Source organism: Meriones unguiculatus, chromosome 1 (genome assembly GCF_030254825.1).
Source record: "Meriones unguiculatus strain TT.TT164.6M chromosome 1, Bangor_MerUng_6.1, whole genome shotgun sequence".
In the NCBI taxonomy this organism is placed as follows: domain Eukaryota; kingdom Metazoa; phylum Chordata; class Mammalia; order Rodentia; family Muridae; genus Meriones; species Meriones unguiculatus.
In genome coordinates, this window is record NC_083349.1 from 20,935,914 (window position 1) to 20,959,121 (window position 23,208).

At 49.5% G+C, this 23,208-nt stretch overlaps 1 protein-coding gene across 9 annotated transcripts in view; it reads left to right on the forward strand.

Annotated features, from left to right (window-relative positions):
• Shank2 (SH3 and multiple ankyrin repeat domains 2) overlaps positions 1–23,208 on the forward strand; it is a 435,523-nt gene that overhangs the window by 55,468 nt on the left and 356,847 nt on the right. For all 9 annotated transcript variants that reach the window (XM_060383254.1, XM_060383259.1, XM_060383260.1 and 6 more), the window contains exons 4-6: positions 15,884–16,087; positions 18,079–18,150; positions 21,374–21,482. In XM_060383254.1, the coding sequence (XP_060239237.1) occupies positions 15,884–16,087; positions 18,079–18,150; positions 21,374–21,482 (385 nt within the window). The remainder of the gene's footprint in view (positions 1–15,883; positions 16,088–18,078; positions 18,151–21,373; positions 21,483–23,208) is intronic.

The window sequence follows — 23,208 nt, forward strand, 5'->3', positions numbered from 1 at the left end:
GGAGAGCCCCTGACCTACCATCCCTCTGAGCCACCCTTCCATTGCGGTGTTTTAACTGGTTAAGCCAGATTTCTCAGAATTGCTTGTTGATATAGGCGTGCATGCTGTGGACTGTAAAGGTGCGCCAAGAACCTAAACATCAAGGCTGGGAGGACAAAGCGGGTGGTGAGGGTTAGGCTGCTGGGAGCGGATACAGACCATAGTACACCCCTGCCATTGCTGGGGTCTGTCCCCAGGATGACCGTGCCCACTGTGCCCAGGCAGGATGCATCTTTGCCTTGAGCTGGTCCTGACATAACTCCTCCCTATGGGTGTGCTTCTTGCCGGGGAAATCCCAGTGTGCCATAATTATACCAAAAGGTGTTGAATGACTTCCTGGACCTTGATCTCGTGACACGCACCATATTAAGGCCTTGAAAGTGTCCTGTGTAGTCCTTGCAGCAACTTTGAGCTTGGTAGCGCGTCTGAGCATCTTTGTTGAAGGTTAACACACCTATAGAAAGGGACAGCATCTTAGGGGCTCAAATGGAACCTTCATGATCCACAGCTGGGAGGAGACAGAGCTGGCTAGCCTGGTCACTGGGAGGCTCAGGATGTGCTGAAGTTTTTAATGAGGCTTTTTGATAATGTACAAAGAAGTAGGTTTTTCTTGTGACATTTTCATGCACCATTAAACTTTGTCCTTATTCATCCTCTCTCCACTGCCCTTCCCTCCACCTTCCCCGACCGTCCTTACTTATCTTCACCACCTCTACCCCACTCTCCTTCCATCTCTCCATCCCCCCCCATTGTCCTTCCCTACCTTTACCACCTCCCCAATGGTCCTTTCCTGCCCCTCCACCTCACCCACTGTCCCTCTCTGCCCCCTACTTCTCCCCACTGTCCTTCTTTGCCCCCTCCACCTCTCTGCAATGTCCTTTCCTGCCCCCTCTACCTCTCTGTTGGTCTCCTTCCTCCTCCCAAATAGCCTCCATCTTCTCCCCCTCACAGTTCCCTTCCTACCTCCCACCTCACCGCACATTTAAGTCTAGATTTTTTTATATGAGAACAAGCATGCAACATTTGTCTTTTTGAGTCTGGCTTATTTTGCTTAACAAAACAACCTCCAGTTTCATCCATTTTCCTGCAAATGTCCAGATTCCCTTCTTTATGGCTGTATAAGATTCCACTGCGTCTATACACTGTACTTTCTTCATTCATGCACCCAACATCCATGTGAGCTGCTATGAATAGCGTAAGAGCAAGCATCCCAGTTTGTAGAAGGAACATGGAGGATCAGAAGGGAGCCAGGAAGACATCTGACAACCCACTGAACAAAAGGCCCACGATGTGCCCACTGACTGCCGGGTGCCCGGGCCTAGTTTACACAGGTATTCAGTGTGGGAAGATGGCCAGTGAGCAGCTCCACACTCTTGTCTTGCTGTTATCACTTTGCATATGTCCCTACCCTGGGAGATTTATTGAGCTATCCCTGCTGCCACAGTGTTCCTTAGCAGCCAGGATGGGCCAGGTGCCTGGAGAGGGTTCACAGGTCTCTCTGAGGGTAGGCATAGTGTGGTATAATTTGGGTAGCTACAGCATTGACATCTGGCAAGGCCAAGCTCCACATTCCCTGGCTGCTTTGACCAGTTCCTGGCTGGTCACCTTCACTGCGTTGCAGGCCCGTTTCTCCCACAGATCTTGTATCTGCTTGTACCCACTAGAGTTACTGGGCATACTAGGAAAGGCCACCCTGGACACCTCGACCTGAAGGCCAGAAGTGCAGTAACATTTTGTAACCGGAAGGGCTCTCTCAGGAGCATAATCAGTTCTGGAACTTTCTAAAGACCATTTCACTTCATTTTGTTGAAGACAAACAAAGCCTCTGGAGGCAGAGACAGGCAATCCCACGGGTATGAGTTGTCAGCAACAGAGCGGACATTGTTCCCGCATGCCGTCCCTTGAGGGCCAAATCCTCTGTCTAGCTGGGGACATGACACAATTCCTGGAATCCTGCCCGGAGGAGCTGAGTGGAGCTGCCAGCCAGCTTGCCCTAGGGCTCCCCAGTGCCTACACACTGGGGGGGGGGTGTGTGTGCTCGGAGAAGCTTCAGGGCTGTCCTTCACTGCCCCATGAGTTCCAACCCTGATGTCCCCCACTGCCTGCTACTCCTGGGCTCACAACTCCAGTGAGCCTGAGCCAGGAAAGCCTTGTGCAGTGCTGACAAGGCACCCTTGGAGCCCTGGCTGAGCAGGGCCTGGCTGGTGGGTTTAGAGGACAGGCAGGGGCTGGTGAAAGGTGCCAGGGGGCATGTTGAAGCAATTTCTGCATCATTCCAAATGCGGAATGCCACTGGCCCTGGCCATTCAACTCAGCCTTTTAAAAAGTGGCCTGTGCCCAAATCAGTACCAAGCAAAGTGGGCTCTTCTGTTATGTTTTTGGAGAACAGTGGATGAGGGAATGGGTATAGCACTGGTTGTGGCCAAATTGCACGGTGGCACTGATTTGAACCCACTTTTGTCCCCGGGAGGTGGAAGAAGAGCACTGTGGGAGTGGGGGAGAGGTTCTAGAGGGTTCCCACAAGCAGCCCCTCAACCTCCAGTCAGGCTTGGCACCAGGAGCCCAGCCTAAGCTAACAGTCCAAGCCCCCATCTCCTCCATCCCACCACCCTGGCTCATCTCCTGGCAGCTGCTGCAGGGAAACGAGGCTGGCCCCTTTTGCCTTAATTAGTACTTCCATTTATGACATAGATATATCTTCCTATGGGGTATTTCATTTAGCAAAAAGCTTTTCGTCTACCATCCTGACCCCCTTAAAGACAATTTATTGCAATTCACCCTTCCTCTCTCTCTGCCTGACTCTCTCTGTTTCTCCCACCTATGTACCTCCCTGAAGCCACTGCTCCAGATCTGGCACTCCTAGAAGAGTCTGCCTGTTCATCCCACTATCCCTGCCCCCACCACACACTCTCTGGCGACCATCTATCATCTGCTTCTGAATGGTCTATCTAATTTTCCTGACTCTGAAACATCCTTGACCGTTGGGCTTGTCTTTGAGGTTGAACTGGAGCTCCAGGTACAATGCTCTCATCTCCCTCTTGTGCTTTTGGTCACAGGCAGGTGACTGTCTGGCTGGCCTTGCATTTATGAAATATCCTGGGCTCTTGGGGAACTCGGCTTGCTGTGAAGATGCTTGAGCCCATGGCCCTGTCCAGAGATTGAGGAGGAAGGACCATGGGGTGTGAGCATCTGTGGTGAGAGGGTGCAAGAAGGCTGGTGCATAACTCATCACCTTGACCAGCTGTTTGAACATTGTTCTTGGTCCCATGGAAGGAGAGAATACTTTTTCCAAGGGTCATGGTATCTGTGATTTTGGAAAACAGTTAGCTTGAGTGTCTGGTGAAGGGCATTAAGTGTGGTGGTACCTTCATTCCACACCAGGTAGGTTTGTTCTGGGTTGTTTAGTATGGACCACCTCTAGGATGCTGGATCCATATAGCTCATCTTGTTCCCTACAGCATCATAGCACTGGTCAACTAAGTTTTGGACTAATGACTTAGTGCCTTAGGCAAGTCACTAATGGGAAGGCCTCCTGTGGAGGGGCTGGGTCCATAGTGCCTGGTTCCATAGGCAAAGCTCTTAGCCCCTCCATCTAGCTCGAATCTGAGCTTCCTCAACACTAGCTCTCAGCTCTCAGCTCTCAGCTTACCATTCCCAGTCTCTGACTCCTGCTGGGCGCTCCTGCCTGCAGAACTCCTTTCTCTGGGACCCAAACTCTCCTCTGCACTTATCATTACCTTCCCTGCCCAGTTCAAGGATAGCTGGCTCTCTGAACCATCCATCTAGCATGTATCCCTCGCTCATTTTCTGCCCTTAACCCTGGACTCACCATCATTACATCCCCAACATAACAACGCCCATCAAATGTAAACTCACTTCTCTTGGGAGCTTTGTGGAAAGCTCAGAGGCTAAGTCTGGGTACAGCTTGGGACATAGCTCTTCCCTTCCTCCTCCTTGTACCCACACACCTAGCCTAGCTCTGAGCATCTTCCTCAGCGAGGGTTACCTTTAAAAAGTACTTGTTCCCCACCCCCACCCCCAAACAGTCAAAAGAACTCTATTGATTTGTAATCTTTTACAGACCACAGAGTCTGTTTATTTTAAGCATTCAGGTCAACAATTTCTAGTAAATTTAGCAAGCTGTGTGCCCACGGCCTCCATTCAGGTTTAGGGCACTCCACCACCCCAGAAAGATCCCTCATGCCCACTTGCAGCCTGACAAATGTGTTTCTACCCTCTGTGTCTGTTGCTTTTCTCCTGTTCTGGACATTTCCATGTGGCTCAGGCCACACAATCTGTGGCCTCAGTGACTGGCATCTCACTCAGCATTATGGCGGTCACAGGCTTTATTCAGCTCTTCTGGGGCTTCTTACTGCCCCCAAAGGGAGCCCAGACACTCTTCTATCCAGCAGAGGCTCCACCTGACTTTCTCAGGTCTTTGGTTGCCTTGGAGTTGTGATTTCTCTCACAGCACCTGACATCTGAAGAGCTGCTCGCTTGGAGTCTCTCTCCCTTTGTTCCCTGTGTGTTTTGCTAACGCAGCCACAGCCCAGACAGAGCACTAAAGCCCAGCTGGAGGGAGCAGGCTCACTTAAGCTTTCCCTGTCAGCCAAGGAGGGACGTTTGAGCTGAGCCTCTGGTGCTGACTTTTCTTGGGAAGAACTTCCTAGGTACAACCAGCCATGAAATCCATGTGCTGAAGCCACAGAAGTGGCCACATGCTGTGGTGCAGTGTGTGGCTGAGGGAGACTGGCATAGGGGTGGTCAGAGGCACGGCCAGGTTTTGGTGGCCAAATTGAGTTCTGTTCAGAGCATGCGACTCCAATAAATTTGTACACGTGGCCTTGGCTGCTGTGACAGGAGGAAGGACGGGAGAAAAGTCGAATGGAGATTCCTGGGGAGAAGGAGAAACAGAGAGGGGAGCCAGGTACAGGGCTGGCAGGGGAAAGAGAGCCTGCACAGGTTCCAGGTGACAGGGCCAAGGACAGGACTGATAAGATCAGAACCACAGGCTCTTACCAGAGAATCCTGGGTGGAGGGGAGGAGCTTACAGGGCCCGTGACCTGTCAATCAGTTTGAAATAGAATGCCGGTGTCATGGCTGTTTTCCAGAATAAGACCAAAAACCCATTTTCTTTCTTTCATTTTTTCTTTCTCATTTTCATGGGTGTGGATACATGTGTATTTATGCATGTTCGAGTGTGTGTGTGTGTGTGTGTGTGTGTGTGTGTGTGTGTGTGTGTGACTTGGTGTGCTTGTGCATGCGGAGGCCAGAGGTTAACATAGAGAGCCATTCTTGATTGCATCTCTCCCCTGTTAGTTGAGACAGGGTCTCCCAGTCAGTTCCAGAGCTCACCGACGATATGGCTGGGCTTGCTAGCAGCTGGCTCAGGGCATCCTCCTTTGAGGATGAATTACTGGGTCCTGGGGATCTGAACTCAGGGCCTCGTGCTAGCATGGCAAGTGCATTAACTGCTGAATCATTTCCTCAGCCTCCATTTTCTTTCATAATTCACATAACTGCACCATTTGCTCACGGACAGTGTGTGCCTCAGTGACTCTTAAGGTATTTACAGGTGGGGGCCAGGGCCCCTCAGTCATAGTGTTTTTCTTATCCCTGGAGGAGTCTGTGCACCCTCTAGCCATCTGTCCTCTCATGGATCTCCCTGTGGCTTTTCCTGCTCTACACATGCAGGGTAAGTGGAGTCACAGGCCGTATGGGCAGAGAGGTAGAGACTCACTCTTTAGAGTCCTGTCTCTCCTGTTGTCGACATATCTGTCCCCTCACATCCGTACACATGACAACGCTTGAAAATCCATTGGGGTCTTTGTTTGTTTCTTGTTTTTACATTTTTAGATAGGCTCTTTCTGTGTAGGTCAGATTGGCCTCAAACTTGCGACAACTCCCCTGTCTCAGCCTCGGCGGTGCTAGGACGGAAGGGGTAAGCCACCACACTGACTGGCCTCCTAAACATCATGAGGTATTCTCCCTGATCAACTCAGACATGCAGAAGTCTGACGTTAAGAGGGTCTTCTGTGCCAACAGCTGTGCTTCACTTTGTACAGTTTAAAGATAATTATTTATTCCTGTGTGTGCATGCATGCCATGGCATGTTGCGGAGGCCAGAGAGCAACTTGTGGGAGTTAGCTCTCTCTCTACTATGTAGGTTACAGGGACTGAACTCCGGTCTTCAGGCTTGGGTGACTCGGTCCTCTCACTGGCCCAGAATGGACCCTTTTCTACTTGCTTAGTGCTCACCCAAAGAGGTTTATTTGGCACTGTTATGGCTATTTTTATATAACTGTGTTTGTTTCTCTCTTAACCTGGCTACCATACAAATAACTGAGAGCCTATAATTCTTTTTTTTAATAATAAGCTTCCCAACACAATAACTGAGCAGTTATTACTCTATTTTTAACTAATCTGAACTAATCTGGGTTCCTCCCAGCATTCATTCCAGGATACTTGCACTTTGTAACTTTCCTGCTGAGCTCTCTCCCCAGGTGTCTCTTGGGCTTCTGCCCTTGGCTTAATCCCCAGATGAATCCCCTACTTTCTCTTCTCACTTCTCCTCCACTGGCTGGCAGAAAGCCCATCCTGATTTTCTTCCCTGCTCAGTGATTGGCTGTAAGCTGCTTTATTGGCATGTAAGGAACTATTGGGGAACAGAGTTTATGTAACATTAAGGCAGGAGATTCTCAGAACAAGGCTTGAACCAATGTGTATGTGGGGGAGGGTTACAGAAATGAGCATTTGAATTATACAGTAACCTTATGCCAACATGGGACTATAAGACCTCACTAGAGATTACTTGAGTGTGAATTTGGGCACATTTTCTGCTCTAAGAGGAAAGCCACCCAACAGGATTGACATGATGCTTCATCTCCATGGCCAACTTGACTGGATTTGGAATCAACTGGGGGACTCATCTCTTGGTGTCTGTGAGGGTGTTTTCAGAGAGGCTTAAGTGAGGTGGGAAGACCCATCCCGCATTCAGGCAGCACTGTTCCACAGGCTGGGGTCCTGGACTGGAATAGAAAGGAGAAAGTGAGCTCTTTTTCGCTTCCGTCTGTCTCTCACACCATGGATGCAGTGTGGCACTCCTGCTGCCATTCCTTCTCTGCCACGATGAACTGTTCCCTCAAACTTTAAGCCAGGGAAACCATCCCTTTCCCTCAGTTGCTCTTGTCTCAGCAATGAAGAAGTCACAAATACAAATCTACTGGATAGTAGAGGATATTGGTGCTGGCCCTCATTCAGAGGCTTGGAGTTCAAGGACAGCGGCCATAGTTGATACTCAACCATCCAGCCAGACCCCAGGAGGCTGAAGATGGCTGAGGGCTTCAGAAGTGTTTTATTCCTCATGTAGAGAAAATGTCAAGAATAAGAAATATCACGGGCTCCAGGGTGTCTATTACCTAGACCTCTGACCATGGACAGTCTTCACTTTTTAACTGATAACATTAAGCCTTCCTGATGCAGCCGGCCTTCGTTGCCCTCATTTCCAGTCCCTTCCTTTCAGGGGCAAAGCAAACACTGTCATGAACGCAAAGTCAAATTCATTAATCCTCTCCACGACCCCGCCCATCTCTCTCACTCTCTCAGCATATATGCCAGGCTGACCATAAACTCAGTCATCTTCCTGCCTCAGCCCCCAAAGAAATATGTCACCATGGTCACCTCTTCATCATCTATTACTCACATACCTGTCCGCCCACCAACTCAGTCATCCACCCATTATTTTCCCATCTATCCATTCTTCTGCCCACTTACCCATTTCCTCTTTGATGCAAACATTCAATCATCTGTGTGCCCACCTATCCTTTCACAGTACAGAAACATGCTCTTGGGATTTTATACTTACTTTGAGTGACTACCCAGCATGCTTTGTAGTACACAGCTGGAGCACTGTTGAGAGAGAAAGAAGGCAGAGAGTCTGATTTTCTTTGTGGTTTTATTAACTTGTCACGAAGACCAGAGGAAGCTCCCATCCCCACCTTGTCTGCAATGCTACCATGAGAACCTGGTTCCTTGTGCTTCAGCTAAGCAGTTCGACTTCACAGCTTTCATCATACGTATTTGGTGCATTGTAAGTAGTTTGAAAGAGAACAGAGGCCCTGGGGCCTGGCCGTGCATGAAACCAACCAAGGAAAAGCAACCTTGATCCTCTCTCGTGACTTGATAGCAACAGGTGGAGAGGAGCTCAATAGTCATATCTAACATTTTCAGACAACTAAAGCTGGCTGAGCTACGTCTCTCCTCAGTGTAGTCAGGAATCCTGTGCTGCCCCTTCCTCCGCTGGATATGGAAGGTCAGGTATCCTAGCACGCAGAGATCTCTGAGCCCAGACATAATCAGCCAGCACAGTGTGCCTTTCTCCTTAAGCTCACTGTTAATTCCCACTTAATTCTCTTTGAGAAAATAACTTCTGCAAATGGAAGCCTTGGCCTGGAATTACAAAAACTCAGCAAATCCCATATTGAGGTGGAATTCAGAGGCTCAGGGGCCAGGCTAGCAAAGAGCATGATGAGTCACTAGGAGAAAGTGACCCATGTTAAATCTGAGGGCAGGATTGTTTTCTAACATCTTTGGCATGATTATGTTTGTAAGCAAGGGTCACAGTCAAGAAACTGCTGAAATGGCCACTCCATTAGGGAGAGGGTTTTTTTTTTATTATTATTATTATTATTATTATTATTATTACTACTACTACTACTAATAATAATAATAATAATAAAATATTTCCAGAGGCATCTGGAAGAGTCCAGAGCAGAGAGAAAAGAAAGCAGACAGGAACAGGGCTAGGGAAGTGGGAGAAAATAGTACAGATAGCAAGAGATAGAGAATGGCAAGAATGCAAGAGGCTATAGTAGAGATAGCAAGAAAGCAGAATAGCTGGGTATTAAGGAGGATGAGTAGCTGGGGGAAGAGAAGCCTATGAGCTGGAGGGAATTTAGGGTGTGTGTGGGGAGGAGTGAAAAGGGCTAGTGTGTGGCTTTGAAATGTCTAAGGAACTTGTGGATAGGGACTAAGAAGCCAGACAGCCAGTATGAGCTCTGACAGGGATATATCAATGGAGAGCCATGTCACCTCTGCCAGAGACAAGGGAAATGACTGCTTTTTTGGTGGGGGGGGAGGGGGAACACAGAAAACACATTAAACAAGTGTCTGAAGAATGCTGACTTTTATCTGAAATCCTTCTATAAGTCCAGCTTGAGCTCATTTCTGGATGGACGGATGGACGGATTGCCTGGGACCTAACAGTGTTATCAGAAATTTGGGGTTGCCATATTTGACTGGGGAAGGTCCCCTCAGTGTTCTTTGCCATGTTAAGAACAGACTCAGAAAAAAAAAGCTGGGGGTAGAACTTACTAGTATTTATAAAGTAAAACCCCAGGGCAGACAAGCCTTAAATCTGGGTACTTGCCCATTGGAGGGAGATGGAGAAGAGGAAGACAATTTGTGCTCTTTGTAAGCAAATGCATGTAGGAAAAGCAGCTCTGTGGTGGCAAAGAGGCCTTCAGAGAAAGAGCAAAAAGGCCTATGGTTCTGGAGACAAGCTTACTGAGGTTCTAGCCATAGTCCAAAAGAAAGAGCTAGAAGGGAAGAAAAAAGAAAAAAATTATATTTTTCTGAGTCAGGGCTCAGGTGAGCTGATTTAGCAGAACCTAGGAACAGCACAGAAAACAGGGATTCTGGAAGAAAAAAAATACATTATCTAACTAAAAGGATAATTACTCTTCCCATCTCTTTATCATGGCAAATGCGCTTTCCTGAGAAGTGTTTTCCTGGCTGTTTCTTGATTGGCTGGCTGGTTCTACTGGATTAACTGTTAGGGGAAGAACAATGGTGTGTCTCTACCTAGAGGTGGAGTCTGTATTTATGACCAGCATTGGGGGTGTCCTTTAATGAGCCCCCAATGGACTGGATTTTCAGGATCCCCTCCTCTCATCTGTGACTCTGCCTCCCAGCTTGGTGGCTCCCACTGTGTCTCTATGCTGGTAGAGGGACTCCCTCTCTGTCTCTCCTCCTCACCCCACCCTCACCTTTCCCCAGCTTGCTGCCTCTGATTCTTGGCTGCCTACCTCTCCCCTCCTGATTAGCATTAGCTTTGTGGTTTGAGTAATCTCCCTCCTTCACTGGGTACTGCTGGGAGGGACTTGCCGCTCATGCCTCAGGGCTCCCCAAGTACCAGTTCCTGGCAGCTGTGTCGCCCTGGAAACATGGAAAGTTCAGGAGTGTCCCACCTTGGGTGCAGGGGTGTTGATTGATAACCTTTCGAACAGCAAGGGAGAGAAGGAGGGTAAGCGCCTTGCGCGTGCACCTGTCTAACAGGGCGCTTTCTCCACTTCAGTTTATTGCCTTTGCACTGACTACCGTGGCCAGGTCCTGATTGTCTACTTTGTGATATCTCTGCCTGAGAGAGCTGCTAAGGAGGAAAATTAACTCATCTTCAAGGAGCACACGAGCCCTGGCGGGCCTGAGCAGCACCCCCCAGTCCCGTCTCACCTTGACAGTAGCGGAGGCTTTGCCACAGCATCAGATGGCTGCGGTTAAGCTTCTGCAGCCTGAAATGTTATTAATTGGAAAAGGGAATCCACAGCCACGGTCGCCTTCATCAAATTCTCAGAAGCATGAGGCTGGCCCTTGGACTTCAGCATCATGGCGCTAGCCTGCCTTTCTAGGTCAAGGTCGCCAGTTCCCTTTAAAGCCCTCATTTTAAGCTTCATGCATTGCCCCAGCCATGCTTGGGCACTGACTGCCCAGTATGATTGATGGGCTTTTGCTCAAAACACAAAAAACATTTAATTTGGACAGTGGCATTTGTGACCCAGTCACAACACGGGTTGACCTTGGATTCCTAATTTTCAGAGGTACGGATAATGCAGATTGCAGCCAGCCAGCCAGCCAGCCTGCCAGCCAGCCAGCCAGGTCAAAAATCTTCCTCAGTGTAGCTTAACCTCGGCTTCCACCAAGCCTGTGTTCAACACAGGTCATTCAAATGCATTGTGAGAGCCAAGGAGATGGCCCAGTTGGCAAAACGCTCACCTTGAAGGTTCAAGGATCTGAGTTTAACTCCCATCATCCACATTAAAAACTCACTTGTAATCCCAGCTCTTGGGAGGCAATGACGGGTAAGGTAGCTCCCTAGCCAGGTAGCATTGCCTAATCGGTGGTGAGTTCCAAGCTAGTGAGAGGAATTGGTCTTAGAAAGCAAAGTGGATGACACCTGAGAAACGGCACCCGAGATCGTCCTGTACACACATGTACGCACAGCACCTGCATGCACATGAGCACATACACAGCATCACGAAGAAATCAGCGATGAGGTGGATGGTCAGTGCAGCGCGGCTTTCAGTGTGAAATGCAGTTCCTCGTCAGGAGTATGTCAGGAGCACACGTCTTCAGGCAGGCCATGGTGTGATCTGTATGGGGGACTATGTTTTCCGCTAGCTCTGGTGATGGCCCTTGCTACCTTAGGTACCCCTTTCATGAATGCTTGTTCTTAAGGTTTTTAAAATTTTTTTCCGGGCTCCTTGGGTGTAAGTGGATAATTTAAGTCTCACTCGGCGTTAACAGAGATGGAAGAGGCAGGGACTTTGGAGTGTGTGTGTGTCATTCCAGCCTGGGCTTGTCAGGGTGCCCACCGTATAGAGACATATTTATGTCTTGTAGTATTTACTACTCTTTCTAGCTTTGTCTAGACGCTCCCTCACCTTCACTGCAGTCTCACGGAGCAGTCCTTACCCTCGTCTCAGGCCCCAGGGAGACACGGGCACACTCTAGCTGGCTTCATCCACAGTGCTGCTGCGGCTCCGAGCACTCATCTACGAGATACTAGGGCCAGCTGCCCTTCTGCAGTGGCGGGCACGCGTCCCCTGCACTGTTTTGTGCCCTGCTGATGTTCATGTGGGCTGGCAGTCAGTGCAGAGCTGCTCCTCAGCACTCACTGTGGGCATGTGGCCCTCTGTGGGTTGCAGATATTTGCTCTTGGCCATCCAGTCACATATATTCTAGCATAGCTGTGACCTCCTCTGTCTTTATATTGGAGTCCTGACTCCAGGAACTCAGAATATGACTGTTTGGAGCTAAGAGGGCTTTGAAGAGGGGTTTAGGGTAAAAAAAGGTCAGCAGGGTGATTCTGATCCACACCGGGGTTCTAATAAGAACAGAGAATCAGATACAAGGTAGCCTTGTGAGGACAGGGAGGAGATACCATCTTCCAGCTAAGGAGGCAGGTCTGTGAATTTCTGTTGGTGGAGACATCCTTCTTTCCAGTCCTTTGTTGTTCTTCTGAGGGCTCTCCTCTGTGCCTGCACCCTAAAGTCCTGAGTCCAGCTGGGGTATCCAGCCTAAAGGACTCTCCTCTGTGTTCCTATGTTCACCAGAGGTACCTAGCCTGGGGAGCAGCCACACACAGCTCCATGTGGATCCCCAGCACCAGTATACAGATTTCTGTTACTTTGTTTATGTTTTGAAAAAGTTGTGGTAGTACAAGCCTGTAATCCCAGCACTCAGGAAGGCAGAAACAGGGGGGATTTCTGAAGTTTGAGGTCAGCCTGGTCTACAAAGTGAGTCCAGAATAGCCAAGACTACACAGAGAAACCCTGTCTCTAAAAACCAAAACAACAACAAAAAAAGATGTTTGAACTTCCCTCTTTATGAGGACTAGACTGTGTCCTCTGAGGTAGGGTTCTGTAAATGTCCAACATTGGACAAGTTTATTAGAAACTGGACAATCTGAGCAGAAGTGGTGTTTCCCTGATATAGGCATGCCCTGAACATAAGTCTCTTGATTATTGACACCTTTCTGGCTTGCTTGCTCTGTGTAGTTGCTGTACACAGATATGGAGGAGTATAATGTGTCAGCTCTTGGTGGGAGGGAAGGTCTTGGTAGCTGGGCCAATTTGACGTGGGTTAAGATTAAACCCCTGAACACTGGTCTAGCAGCTACAACCCCAGCCAGGGAAGCTGACACCTCACACATGAATGAACACTCCTGTTGGCCCCTCTCAGATGTCACTAGCTGAGTTCAGAGTGACCTTCTGACCTTCCTGGGTTACAAGACCTGGTAGGACCAGTTGTTGCTTCCAGTGAGGAGCCACAAGGGGCCCCCCTCCATTCACCCAGGGCTAGGTGAGAACTCTCTGTGATCTTGACACAACAAAAAGCATGATAAGAGATACGGCCTCCCAGGGCTGCTGGTAACCCCGCCCCTAGTTCAGGAATTATTGCAGGACGTCCCAACTCGGGTTCCCTCACACACAGGCATCTCACCAGCGCTCCCCACAGCTGACAAGAACCTGCCAACTGGCAAGTGCCTAGAGGGGCCCAGGGCAGTATGCTACCTCCCGGAGGACTTGTATGCCATTGTAGGTTACACAAAGACTGGCACTCACTGCCATTTGGTGGGCAGAGCAGTGACGCCCAGTCCATGCCTCCTCAGTGCAAGAACCAACCCAGAGTAACAAAGCAGCAGCTCTGAAAAGCACCAGGGGCGCCACATGGAGACCCTTCTGGAAAGAACCTGGGTTCAGAGGTCAGGAAATCCTGGGTCTGCTACCCACATGCTGGGTAGACCACTAAGCTGCCACCATCTTGATTCCTCAGTCAAAGTCTGGGCCTCAGTGCACCCACATGGCAGCAAGAAAGATACACGTGTCCATAAGCATTAGACCCCCCCCCACACACACACCCAAGGAGACAGTGTCATATTTAGAAATGGGGTTTTTGCAGGTGTGGCCAATTAAGATGAGACTGGGAGCTCTAACCCAATACCGTAACATTGCTGATGGCAAAATGGTGGTGTCACAGAGGGCGCACAGGATGGAGGCTTCAGGAAGATGAGCAGGGTCTCCAACAAAGCCCTGGAGCTAGGGAGTGGGACAGAGGCTCCTCAGGGCATCCTGGGGAAACCCTGCTGGCACTTTGATCTTGGACTTCTGAATTCAGAGGTATGAAACAGCCTCACGAAGTTACAGATATGTAAATCACCTGCCCCTGACCTTTCATCGTAACTGTCAGCTTGACCGAATTTGGAAGCACCAAGGAGACATACATCTAGCACATCAATTAGAGTGTTTCTAGAGAGGTTTAACAAGCGGTGGCAGAGATGGTGATGGTATTAGGATCTTGATGGTAGTGGTGGTGGTGCTGGTGATGGTGATGATGATGATGGCGGTGATGCCAATGACAATCATGACAGCACCTGTTAATATCATGGATCCTTGCACATCAGAACTGTGCTATCTCTGTCCACACTCACCACATCCATGAATAGGTATTATCATTATTACATTAATAATGTCATTATTCTCATTTTTCTGGACAAGGAAGCTGAGCCTCAGATACCTAAGCAAGTGCCCCAAGGACACACCCCCCTGATCAAATAGTTTCTCATGTTTGCCACCCCTCACCCTTCAAGTACATACAGGTTGGGCTTTGGTTTTTTCATGTTCATGCATGTGTATGTGTTATACATGTTTATATGCATATTTGCATATGTGTGAATATGTAAGTGGCTAGGCTGTTATCTAGACTCATCCTTCATTGCTCTTTCACCTTCTTCACTGAGGCAGGGTCTCAGGCTCTATCAGTCAAACCCAGAGTGTGCCCATACGTCTAGTGCTGCCGATGGCTTTGCTGGATGTGCTGTCCCTTCCTTTTGAGGCCAGAATTATGGGTGCACACCACACCCACCTGACATTTATATGCATCCTAGGGATTTGAACCCTGGTCCTCCCACTTGCACAGCAAGAACTTTAACCACAAAGCCATCCCAGCAGCTGTATAGTGCATGTGGTTCTGATTTTCTGTTCAGAGACTGCGTGTTGAGGGTGTGAAGACTCTCCTGACCCTCAGGCCTCCCGTGGTGATCTCCTGAGACAAGGTTACGGAGTTGCCAGAGAGCAAACCGTGCACATGCCCATCTCAAGTGGCACCGTGGTACAGTCGGCCGCTGTGCCAGGGGTTCCATGCAGGTGGATTGAGAATCATGCACAAGACTTATCTGCGTAAGGATGCAGTGTGACTTTTACACAGGTGTACCCTGGATCTATTAGGTGTTAAAAACAAATAAGAAACCATGTCGTATGTCTAACCTATGCGATGTGTCCAACCTATGTCCTGTGGGCCACATGTGTTCCAGGACAGTTATGAATGCCTTGAACAAGAGTGAGGTGTTTTTGTCTGTTTGTTTGTTTCATTTTGTTTTGTTTTTGCTTTGCTATCTCAATCGCACAGTTCTCAAACATGAGCTTTGTAGATGACAATGTTGTCCACCAATATGGAATGCATTTGGGAGGGTGTGTGGACGTTTTAAAAGTGTGTCCTCATTTTGTATGAGGAACCTGAGTGTCCATAGGTCTGGGGGCTCAGAGGGGGTCCTGAAACCCCCAGGATGTCTTAGGGACAGGTTTACTTAGCTGTGACTCTCAGTGTATGTGCCCCCACTACAGTGCCTTCCTGTGAAACCTTGTGGTGGGTCCTAGGCTGCTCAGGGACTCTCAGGGATTGGCCTGTCTCTACCCCCCCAGTGCTGGGATTTTGTGAGGGTTCTAGGGCTCAAGCTCAGGTCCCAAGCCTGGATGGTGAGCACTTCACTGGCTCCCAGCCCTGGCTGATCCGGTTTGCTTTCCCCAGCCTCTCTCCCTGTCTGAGAGGCAAAGGTAAACTTTACTTTGCAGTCAGCAAGCCATGGCTCTTGGCTCCTGTGCTCAGAACAAGCAGCAGTGGGGCAAAGGGGACAGGAGTGGAAGGAGCAGGACGCCTTTGATCCTGTGCCCAGATTGGTGGCTCTGATGACCTTTGGCATCCCTGACTCTAGTTTCTGTTCTCCCCGCAGAAGTGCATTCGATTTAACCCGGACGCCACCGTGTGGGTGGCCAAGCAGCGGATCCTGTGCACACTGAACCAGGGCCTGAAGGATGTACTCAACTATGGGCTCTTCCAGCCAGCCAGCAATGGGCGTGATGGCAAGTTCCTGGATGAGGAACGGCTGCTTCGGGAATACCCACAGCCCACAGGCCAGGGTGTACCTTCCTTGGAGGTAACTAGCCCTGTGTGACTGGGTGGGGGCTGGTGCTGCACCGCCTGGGTGCAACTGAGGGCAGCATTTTAACCAGACTCCTGTTTGTTTTGGATTAGAAGGTTACCCACCCTACAGCCTGGCTCCTTTGGATCTTCCCTGTTAAGTGTGTGTGTGACAGGTGCCCGATAGTGGGTTTGGGAATGTGGACCAGGGGCATGGTTAGCTAAAGACAAGAGTGAGAGCTGAGTTCACGGTAGCATCTGGATGTGGGCAGGGTGCAGGCTGCAGCATTACAGCCCAGCAGCAGCCATGGACATCCTGTAGCTTGGCTCTATTCCCTCCAGTTCCACCTGGGAGCCGCACAGCTGAGTTTAGGAGACACGCACTCTCCAGGTAGCCCTGGAAACCCAGTTCTTCAGGACTGACTTGTTCTGATGCTTGAAAATCAAGAGTTCTTATCTGTGCCATGGGCATACCTTGCCTCCTGTGGACTTGTCATCTTGTGTGGGGCATAGGAAAAACAGGACACAGTTGCCTCCCTCAGATAGTACAGAGGTTGACACTGGCACTGGAGAGATGGTCCAGTCATTAAGAGCACCTGCTGCTATTCCTGAGGACCCAAGTTCAGATCCCAGCATGTAAACACACACACAAGCATGTGCACACACACACACACACACACACACACACACACACACACACATATATATATATATATACATACACACACACATATACATACATGCATGCACTATAACTCCAGTTTCAGGGTCTCTAGTGCCCTCTTCTGGCCTCCATAGACAAGTCACACATGGTGCATAGATAGACATGCAGGCAAAGCACTCATAGACACAAAATAATAAAATTTTTTAATTATATTTTCTTGATTTTCTTTTATATACACGAGTGTTTTGCCTGTATGTATGTATACACACCAAATATGTGAAGCACCTACAGAAGCCAGATGCCATCGGATCTCCTGCAACTGGAGTCACAGATGGTTGTGAGTGTGGGTGCTGGGAACTGAACCCAGGTCCTCTGAAGGAATAGTCCTAACCACTGAGATCTCTCTCCAGTTTCCTACATAAATTTTTTTTAATCTAAAAAAAGGAACATAATACAAGATCAGATTTCAGTTGGGAACTAGCTTATGCCTCCACCTGGAATGGTGTCTGTGTTCTCAGGCACCTGAACCACCCTTTATATTAGCTCCTTGGAGTGTGACAGTCTCAGAGGAGGTCAGGAAGGAGACACCAAGTGACCTGAGTTCAGGAAGGTCATTCGCTCTGTGGCTTTTGGGTGTTGCTGTCCTTGGGAGACAAGTAAGGAAACTGAGACTGAGGTGTGGAAAGGACCAACTGAGAGTCACTCAGCAAAAAGAGTTTCCTCTCAAAATCTTTGTCATGCACCTGCATTCAGGGTGCAGTGTCTCTTTAACAGGATAGCTGGTCTGGGTATCTGGGAGGAGAGGGGGCACGATCAAGCTGACCACCAGGATACCGCTTGCCCAGGAGCGTTGTCCCAAACTCCAAGTTCAGTTCAGTTCTCTGCTCTGCAATGAGATTTCCAATCCCAAGTAGGCAGCACTGTCCTGAGGAGCCACTGGGAGTCCCCGAGATCTAGGCAGGGACTGGTGGGAGCCACTGAGTCCTGGGCAGGGGTGTGCATGGGATTGCTCATGCAGTTCTGACAGGTGGATGACGGGGAAGAAAAATGCAAAATCCCAAGGTGCACTCCTGACAAACCGAGCCAGGAGGATGAAGCCGTGAACTCAGTGGTGTGTCAGACCAGCTCACCCTTTGTACCCACTGAGGACTGGCTTCCAGAGCTGAGAGCCTTCCTTGTGCCCTGATGGCTGCTGGATGATGGGACTCTTAAGGGCTCTGCAGCACAGACACCAGTATCTTGGTTAAGATTGGGGTTCCTTATCCTTGCCCAGGTCACTTTTCCTCTCAGCATCCATGTCTATCATTTAGTCACTGGCAATCTTTTTCTCATTTCCATGGCAGTTTCGCTATAAGAAGCGTGTGTATAAGCAGTCCAACCTGGATGAGAAGCAGCTGGCCAGGCTCCACACAAAGGTATGGGGGCAGAGGGGTGGGTAATGCTTCCACCACCCCACCAGGTCACCTCTGATCCTGTTGTGTTGTGTTTGGAGGGCTCATGTCCCTGGAAGTGGCTCGTATGTGCCCTGTGGGGCGAGGCCAGACTGGGGCAAATAGGTAGATGCTTCACCATGCACATTGCTGGAGACCTAGCCAGACAGCAGGCAGCAAGGTGGCCAGGGAAGCTGCTGGAAGTTGACCAAGGGGTTGCTGCTTCCCTGGTGCTGCAGGGAGGTTGAAAGGCAGCAGGAGTGGTACCGTGGGATTTGGATATGTGGTGAGGTAGAGCGAAGGGATGTCTGCTGAGCACTGTCTCTGGTTTCTGTTGCTGCTGAATCAGAACAGACCTCCTAAAGTTAGGGAGTGCTGGCAGCGATGGGAGGAGAGGCCTGTGCTAGCTCGAGGGCTCTGTGTCCACTGAAGGCACAATGAGTCTTTGTGTCATTCACTCCAGACATGTCAGTGAGGCCATGTGAGCCAGGAGCATGCCTGGAGCAGGAGGCAGAGATCCTGGGGCGTGTGGGTTGAGCCTGGAGAACAGGGATGAACACTGCCTCCCCTCAGACACCCTTGAGATGCCTGGTGCTGGCCTGCCGAGCTCTCCTGCTATGGAGAGTGCACATGGGGCTTCACAAGCCACTGGTTCCTTGTTCCTCAGATGGATGCAGGGTGTTCACTATGGATTCCATTCTCATCTTCAGTTAATTTTTAAAAATTAAGTTAGTTCTTTGACAGTTTCATAGTGTACAATGCATACTATATAAAGGCATTCCAATTGCTCTGCAATTCTTATCTTTCTCATTCCTCTCAGCCCCCATTTTCCCTACCAATTTTGTTCCACTGGGACCATCTGGATGACCATTGGGTTGAGCCTACTGGAGGCTTATGGGGTCACCAGTGGATTCACAACCGAAGCCCCAATTTCATTGACTGTATCAGCAAATAGTTCAGTAGTGAGGGCCGGAGCCTGTCTTCCATCCATGCCTGAGTGTTGATGGACCCACTCTTGTGCAGACTCAGTGGTGGAGTCCAGAGCTGCAGTGTTCAAGCCTGCAATGTCTGTGTCTTCCCAGGAGACACTGCGCACTGTGCAGCCCTTCTCCCTATCTTCAGTTCCCAACATCCTTTCTTCCCTTTCTTCCACAATGTTCTCTGAGCCTTGAAGGGGATAGTACCAATGTCTCATTTCAAGCTGAGCAGTGAACAGTTAAGTTATTCTCAGCACCTGTGCCACCATGAGGCTCTGTAAGAACTAGGAAGACAGGGGTCTCTGATTAAGGCTGAGGGTAACATGTTTATGGGAACAGATATTTTGTAGGTAACTTGATGCTAGCTATGTCAATTTGGTGTTTCATTCCTAAGGCATAGGACCCAATTTACAGCACTAGGCGTGGATTCCTTCTGTGGAGTGGGCCTCAAAGCCAATCTGGGAGTGGCTGGTCACTCCCATAACTGTTATGCTACTATTGTGTTATTGCCCAGCAGGTTGGCATTGTGGTGTGTAGGATTTACAGCTGGGCAAGACCGTTGGTGCCTTATCTCCCAGATAAGGCTATTTCATAACCTTTCAGAATTGTGAAAGCTAGCTGCCTGGGAGGAAGTGTCCAGCTCAGGTCAATATCATGCAACAAGCTTGATATTCTCTGTCTTTCAGCAAGTTGTGCCACATCTTCAGCACAAGGGTCTCCTCATCTAGTTCTGATGAATCACCAAGACAAATGTCAACAGCCTGCATTGTCTTAGGGGCCTCTGCGACCAGCATTGTTTTAAGTTTTGTGCCTAAGTTATCCAGAGGTGGCTGGCAGCTGCTCTTGGTTCTCTGCCCTTTGGGTATAGCTCTGTTGTCCTTGACACCTCATCCATGTGCTGGCCAAGTATGGTCCAGGCTTTTCTTATATATTTTCTGCCTTGGCCCTGGAATCCACATGAATATGAATGACCTCAGTGTCTGAGAAGTTCTCTAATTATCTTTATTATTGTTGTTGTTATTTAATGTGTAGCTACTTATACTTGTGAATTTAAAGAAAGGTGTAAGTGAGTAAATAGCCACAACGACATGCCAGGCTTTGGACATTGGTTCTAGTCCCTGACTGTAAGCAATTCGGGTGGGAATCCAGCCGATGGCAGGATTGTCTGGAAAGTGCAGGGGCATCATCAGGTGGAAAACCATAGGTGCTCCTGTCCTGTGGTGTGGAAACTGTGGATGGGGTGAGGGTGGAGCCCAAGAGGGATGCTGGGCCTCTCCCGATCCTGAGCTGCCAGATGAGGGCGGAAGCTGTCACTTCTTTAATAGAGGAGGCAGGCAGGCTTGGCTGAGGCTGTGCCTGAACTGCATGATCATCTTCATCCTGGACTAGGTGTCCCCAGGGGCAGGTGTCACTGTCTCTGCTCTGGGACTAGTGGGGTGGGAATTAGCAGTCCCCTCTTTAGAAATGAGGCCCTCAGCCCCAGCCTCCCATGGAATGGAGTGGAAGGTCTGAGTAGGTCCTGGAGACTATCAATTGTCACCCTGCTCCCAGGTGAGCTGCTCTCTTGCTCCCAGCATGGTGGAACCCACTTCTACTGCTGTCACAACTTAGGAACCACAGGCAGACTGGCGTTCCCACCAGTCAGAATTTGGATTTCTGGGTGCCCAGGTAGGTCATGGCTGTCAGTGTTGGTAGAATGAACTTTCTGGGACCTCTTTACATGGTTATGAACCCCATGTATCTGAGTTCCACCCTATGACCCAGAGACCCATAGTGCTATGATATAGGAATTAAGTTTATGGTGCAAATTCTGGAGGGACATTGAGACCTTAGGACAAAGACGGCAAACAGCTAGGGTTCTGAGACATTCACTCAGGACAGGCCCATGGTTTTGGCTGTGTGTTAACCTTATGCTCAGCCCCATGTAAGCCTTGGGGGGAAGGGAGGGTCAACAGTGCTCTGTGCAAAGGAGGCCAACACCTCCTGGTGGACAATCCTCTCTCTCTCTCTCTCTCTCTCTCTCTCTCTCTCTCTCTCTCTTTCTCTCTCTCTCTGTCTCCCTAGTGCTAGGATTAAAGGTATGCCCCAGCATACCCAGTTTGTGCAGTACTGGCCTCAAGCCCAGGGCCTCATTTATGCCAGGCAAGTTCTCTGCCCACAGAGGCTCATCCCATGCCCCTGTAAATGCATTTCCCACAAACATATTTCTGCTTTGTTCATTTCTTCTCCAGACCAACCTGAAGAAGTTTTTGGACCACACTCAGCATCGCTCAGTGGAGAAGCTGGTCAAGCTGCTGGACAGAGGCCTGGATCCCAATTTCCATGACCCAGAGACTGGAGGTGGGTGTTCGTTAGAGAAGCCTTTGCTGTATTCGAGTGAGGCATCCACCATTCCTGCGTTCAGGTTACCCTGAATCATTCATCTCTTCTGCTGTCCTGGGTTTTACCTGGGCCTTGAAGTGGCTCCTTGCCTTCGTTAGGGCTGTTAATGCTGTGATAAAACACCGTGACCAAAGCAACCTGGGGAGGAAAAGGTTTATTCAGCTTCTGCTTCCATATCATAATTCATCATCAAAGGACGTAAGGACAGGAATTCAAGCAGGGCAGGAACCTGGAGTCAAGATCTGATACGGAGGCCATCATTATTGGCTTGCTCAGCCTGCTTTCTTATAGAACCCAGGACCACCAGCCCAAGGACGTCACCACCCGCAATGGGCTGGGCCCTCCACCATGAATCACTAATTAAGAAAATGTCCTACAGACGGGTCTTATGGAACATTTTCTCAACTGAGGCTCCCTCCTTTCAGATAACTCTAGCTTGTGTCAAGTTGACATAAAATTAGCCACTACACTCCCCACTCACATAACTTCTGGTCTGAAGGCCTTTATTTTTCTCCTTGCTTTCTGAGCCTCCAGCTCAATGCATGCGCACAGTAAATGCCCCATGCAAACTTGTTAGGGAAATGAGAAAGGGAGTAGATGTGTGGGGCTGTTACCTGCTGACTTCGGACCTTCTGCAGAGCCCCACACCCAGATCTGCTAACCATCCAGCACTGCTGTGTGTGTGTGTGCCTGGGTCTTTTCCTCTGCCTGGGTGCAGGCTTCCTCACAGACAGGCAGATGCTCACACATGTCTTGTGCTTTCTGCTGGATGCTGAGCTCCTTAGGCTTGACATCTTCTTGGGAGAAAGCTGCCTTGGTTGGGGAGAGGTCTCTCACCTCTGCACTCACTGCCAACACCTCGTCTGGCTGTTTGCTGTGTGGTAGATGTAGGCTTTGTGGGGTACTGCTGAGCCCCTGCTAGATGCCAGTAGCTTCCCCAGTTAGGACAACTCAAAGTTTCTTCCCATGTTGCTAGTGTCTCCTGGTTTTACTGGGGGAAGTTCAGCCACAGGCCAGGTGAACACTGTGGCCATGGAATGATTTGGCAGAGAGTGGTGGGCAGAGGTCAAGGGACTCTGCAGCAGCTTGGATTTGGCCTGGTAAGTGATCTTGGGATGGAAGATATTTGACCTTAGCAGTGGGATCCTTTTTCCTCCCTTCTCTACCCTCCCTCCTTTTCTCTCCTCCCAAGGTACCCTAAGTCCACCCCTGGCTCCCACATGCCTTCTTGTCATACCTCAAAATTACTATGTGCATAAGATATGGAGGTGTCTTATAAAGTGTGGATCTTGTTTGTCATTGGGAGCAGCCTGGCTGACCCCTCAAGCTGAGGTGGGCCCTCCTGATGGGAGCCATGGCTCCTTTGTTCCCGTCATGCTGATGTAGCTAGCATGACCATGTTTGAGTCTGAGGGGGGCTGGTTTGCCTCTTTACTCCTGAATATTTTTGGGGGGGAGGGGTTTATCACGAGCAGCATGAAAACTGGGAGAGGGCTCAGAACTCCCAGTTCTGAGGATGGTAGTGACAGCCAAGCTATCAGGAAAGATATCAGGAGAGATAGATATTACGAGTCCTAGTGAGGGTAAGTGCAAGGAGGTCCTGATTAGAGTGAGCAGCTTCTACCAGGCCAATGTAGAAGCTCCCTGAAGAAAGTGGTGTTTATGTGCATTGTGGTGACAGGATG